This window comes from Triticum aestivum, unplaced genomic scaffold (genome assembly GCF_018294505.1).
Source record: "Triticum aestivum cultivar Chinese Spring unplaced genomic scaffold, IWGSC CS RefSeq v2.1 scaffold144736, whole genome shotgun sequence".
NCBI lineage: Eukaryota > Viridiplantae > Streptophyta > Magnoliopsida > Poales > Poaceae > Triticum > Triticum aestivum.
This window is the reverse complement of record NW_025231660.1, coordinates 5,840-10,532: the sequence shown is the minus strand read 5'-3', so window position 1 is coordinate 10,532 and position 4,693 is coordinate 5,840. Positions and strand designations below refer to the sequence as shown.

The 4,693-nt window shown below is 49.6% G+C and overlaps 1 protein-coding gene across 1 annotated transcript; it reads left to right on the top strand.

Annotated features, from left to right (window-relative positions):
- Positions 1-3,119: 3,119 nt before the first annotated feature.
- On the top strand, positions 3,120-4,444 carry LOC123175844 (zingipain-2-like). Its single transcript, XM_044590346.1, has 2 exons — positions 3,120-3,621; positions 3,720-4,444. The coding sequence occupies exons 1-2, from the start codon at positions 3,168-3,170 to the stop codon at positions 4,313-4,315; spliced, it is 1,050 nt and encodes a 349-aa protein (XP_044446281.1). The 5' UTR covers positions 3,120-3,167; the 3' UTR covers positions 4,316-4,444.
- Positions 4,445-4,693: the final 249 nt, after the last annotated feature.

The following is a 4,693-nucleotide window of genomic DNA, read 5'->3' as shown; positions in this document are numbered from 1 at the left end:
TCAGGTGAAGAAACCCAAGTCTGGACCTGAGCCTGAGACTGAGTGCTTCTACTGCAAACAGACTGGTCATTGGAAGCGGAACTGCCCCAAGTATTTGGCGGATAAGAAGGATGGCAAGGTGAACAAAGGTATATGTGATATACAAGTTATTGATGTGTACCTTACTAATGCTCGCAGTAGCACCTGGGGATTTGATACTGGTTCTGTTGCTAATATTTGCAACTCGAAACAGGGACTACGAATTAAGCGAAGATTGGCTAAGGATGAGGTGACGATGCGCGTGGGAAATGGTTCCAAAGTCGATGTGATCGCGGTCGGGCACGCTACCTCTACATCTACCTTCGGGATTAGTTTTAGACCTAAATAATTATTATTTGGTGCCAGCGTTGAGCATTAACATTATATCTGGATCTTGTTTGATGCGAGACGATAATTCAGTTAAATCAGAGAATAATGGTTGTTCTATTTATATGAGTAATATCTTTTATGGTCATGCACCCTTGAAGAGTGGTCTATTTTTGTTGAATCTCGATAGTAGTGATACACATATTCATAATATTGAAGCCAAAAGATGCAGAGTTGACAATCATAGTGCAACTTATTTGTGGCACTGCCGTTTAGGTTATATTGGTGTAAAGCGCATGAAGAAACTCCATATAGATGGACTTTTGGAACCACTTGATTATGAATCACTTGGTACTTGCGAACCTTGCCTCATGGGCAAGATGACTAAAACGCCGTTCTCCGGAACTATGGAGCGGGCAACAGATTTTTTGGAAATCATACATACAGATGTATGAGCTCGGATGAATGTTGAGGCTCACGGCGGGTATCGTTATTTTCTCACCTTCACAGATGATTTAAGCAAATATGGATATATCTACTTAATTTACGAACAAAATCGCTAATTTGACCTTTTTAAATATTTCAGCATGATTTGACCCTCTTTCAAAAATGAACTCTTGACTTTTTTTATGACGCCAACATTCATGGCTTTTTTGTTGCAAGGAAAACGCCATGGTCCATGGTGTTTAACCCCCTGCCCCCCCCTCCCGCCCACGCCAAAATGCCATGTTTCATGGCGTTTCATCCTCTGGAAGAGACGCCAAGCCACACTGGAGAAACTTTAGGATCAAAACATCATGGACCATGCCGTTTTCCATGCAACCCAAACGTCATGGATGTGGGCACCACCAGAAAATGGTCATATAAGGATTTTCTTTTAAAAGAAGGTCAAATCATCCTAAACTTTGTTTAAAAGGTCAAAACATTGATTTTGATCTCAATTTACATCCACGAAAAAAGTGGTCCCTATAATTGAAGAACGGCGCGGCAAAGCGCGCGACAGCTTCTAATCTTTGTGCATGCGCGCTGAAGATAATTAAGGCTGACACGCTGGAAAATGCATGAAGTTAACTCAGTCATAAAAATACATGTACTCCCTCTGTTCACTTTTGTAAGACCTTTTAGACATTTAAGACAGCAACTAAAATAGTTCAATTTCAGCTATTCTAAACGACTTACAAAAGTGAACGGATGGAGTAGCATTTATAGGAGTTACCCATGCAAATTTTCTTGCTTTATATATATAGCACATTTGATGTAATATCTAGAACAGTTATTTAATAGAATGAGAAGTTATGTGTTTTGTCGTTCTCCTATGAAAATATAAGGGCATCTAAAGCCGGACTTGGCAAATTTGGCCCCTCAAACGCCCGCGGACGCGACTGGGCGCATCCGGACGGGCCCTCATATTTCCTTCCGGATATCCACATATCTCAAATCCGGACTCTCAAATCCATGCAAATACATGCACGTCGATCATGCAATACAATGTCGCACATAGATAGCAATTAATTGTTGGTATCAAGCATAGATAGCGTTCACATAAAATTTATTTTAGGTGCCAAACTCAAGCATTGCCTCCTTGGTTGCCATTGTGGATTCACATGTGCTCCACAAGATTATTGAGTAGTTGCGTGTGCACCTGCTGATCTCGAAGATTCTTTTGCATCTGCAGTAAGTTCATAAGCTGAGCCGCATCTTGATTTTCCGGGATTTCAACTTGTTATCCGGGTGCTTCGAAATCATGGGTTTGGGTTACACCATCACCCTCATCCTCGACAATCATATTGTGCATAATAACATAACATATCATCAGCTGCCACAAAGTTTCTGATTCCCACTTCATTGCAGCGCTCCGCACAATTCCCCAACGAGGCTGAAGCACACCAAATGCCCTCTCCACGTCCTTCCTAGCCGCTTCCTGCATTGTTGCAAAGTGGCGGAGCCGGAGAGTTGCCGAACGTACCACGGTGGTGTCCGGGCCGGCGATGACGTCCCCCTCGGCGAGGACGGGAGGGCTCTTTCGGAGCTGGCGGCGAAGAGCCTGGGAACGGCTGTGGAGCGGCCGTGGCGGCGGAGCGCGAGAGGGATGGTGCGGAGGAGGAAGAAGAGAGGAGATAGCAAATGGATCCGGCTGGTCTTCGGGGTGGATTTGGTGCACTTTGGGATGGGGTCGGACTGTCGGGTCCGACGTGGCGGACGTGCCCGGGCGCCCCATATCCGCCCCATATTTGGGCTCGATATGGGGGGCGCCGGTCAGCCCAGGCGTTTAAGGGCCGTTCGAGGGGTCCTTGCGGGTTAAAAATTTCATGGCCGGATAGTGAACAGGCGGCCCGCACGGACGTATGAGGCGGGTTTAAGAGGTCCGGCTGTAGATGGTGTAAACCAAACTTGAAATCCAGACCACACACATCGGCCAAACTATATGCGAAACTGCACGCTGATCCGGTCAATTTCGATTAGGCAGCAACGTACTCCAGCTCTGTGCGTGTGCGACGGTGTGGATAGAGCACTTTGCCGCACCATCCGGCAAACAAGAAAAACCTTGGAGAAGTAGAAGAAGAGTATACAGAGTGACGAGAACAACCACCGTCGTCGGATACAAACATCCATGGACTCCCAGTCAATACGTACGTTCGACTTCGGCATTTGAACGCGGATCCATGGACGAAAAGTATGGAATCCGCTCGTATGCCCCGTCTTGCTCGCCATGCCCGCTCCTATAAATAGAAGCGCCGGCAGCATGGTTGCTACGTGCTTAGTAGCTCGTAAACCATTGCATTGCAAGAAGAAGCAAGCAACTAATTATATAGCTTAGCTTAATGGCGTCGACTCACAGCTCGCGCCGCCTCGACGGCACACTGTTTGCGCTTCTGCTCGTGCTTGCGGCCGCCACCGCCTTTGTCAGTGCTGCCGCGGCGCGAGGGGACGCGCTGGCCGCCCGGCACGAGCGGTGGATGGCCAAGTTCGGGCGCGAGTACACGGACGCTGCCGAGAAATTACGCCGGCAGGAGGTGTTCGCGGCCAACGCGCGGCACGTCGAGGCTGTCAATCGAGCGGGCAACCGGACATACACGCTCGGCCTCAATCAGTTCTCGGACCTCACCAGCGAAGAGTTCACGGAGAAGCACCTCGGGTACCGCCACCAGCACGGCGTGGACAGCACGCCGGTGGCCGCGGTGAACATGTCCAATGCTCAGTTCGACTCCACGCCGGACAGCGTGGACTGGAGGGCCGCGGGTGCCGTCACCCAAGTCAAGAACCAAGGCTCATGCGGTAAGAATCTACAGCTCCTGCAATGCATGCATGCATATATTAATTTAATGTAACGCCGTAGCATAAGCCAAAGTTCCCAAATGAATATACACGTACAGGTTGTTGGTGGGCGTTCGCGGCGGTAGCGGCGACGGAGGGGCTCGTAAAGATAGCCACTGGCAACCTCATCTCCATGTCAGAGCAGCAGGTGCTGGACTGCACGGGCGGCGCCAACTCCTGCAACGGCGGCGACATCAACGCCGCCCTAAGCTACGTCGCCTCGAGTGGCGGCCTTCAGCCAGAGGAATCCTACGCGTATACCGGCCAGCAGGGCGCGTGCCGCAGCAGCAGCGCCAGCCCAAACTCGGCCGCCTCCATCGGCGCCCCCCGAATGGTGGAACTGCACGGCGACGAAGGCACCTTGCAGGAGCTCGCGGCCAGACAGCCGGTGGCCGTGCCCATGGAGGCTGACCGTGACTTCCAGCACTATATGAGGGGCGTGTGCACCGGCAGCTCGTCGTGTGGACAGAACCTGAACCACGGCGTGACGGTGGTGGGCTACGGGACGGACAGCGGCGGGCAGGCGTACTGGATGGTGAAGAACCAGTGGGGGACGGGGTGGGGCGAGGGGGGCTACATGCGCCTCACGCGCGGGAACGGCGGCAACTGCGGCATGGCCACCTACGCCTACTACCCGACCATGGACGGCTCTTAAACACCACTACTACTGTACATCAGTCGGTCCATGCATCATCGAGTACTATAGTTTATCAGCACCATGCAGTATATACGGATTTACTTTCTGAATAAAGCATGGATCCTTGTAAAAAAGATCCATTTGCCTATGTAATACCACAAATTTGTAAGCTTGTACTATATGAAAATAAACATTTGTACTACATCAGTCCATCCAGCATCGAGTATTGCTTTATCAGCTAGCTACACTATGATGTATATGTGGATTTCGAATCTTTTTGGAAAAGAAGTGGATTTTGAATAATGAACATTGAACGCATGCATGGATCCTCGTACGAAAGATGCATTCGCCTACGTAATAGTATGAACTTGGAAGAATCTCTATGAAAATAAAATT

Excerpts from the sequence above, each read along its gene's own strand:
- LOC123175844 (XM_044590346.1), top strand. The coding sequence starts at position 3,168 with ATGGCGTCGACTCACAGCTCGCGCCGCCTCGACGGCACACTGTTTGCG. Across the intron at positions 3,622-3,719 it reads CAAGAACCAAGGCTCATGCG|GTTGTTGGTGGGCGTTCGCG; the intron begins GTAAGAATCTAC and ends ATACACGTACAG.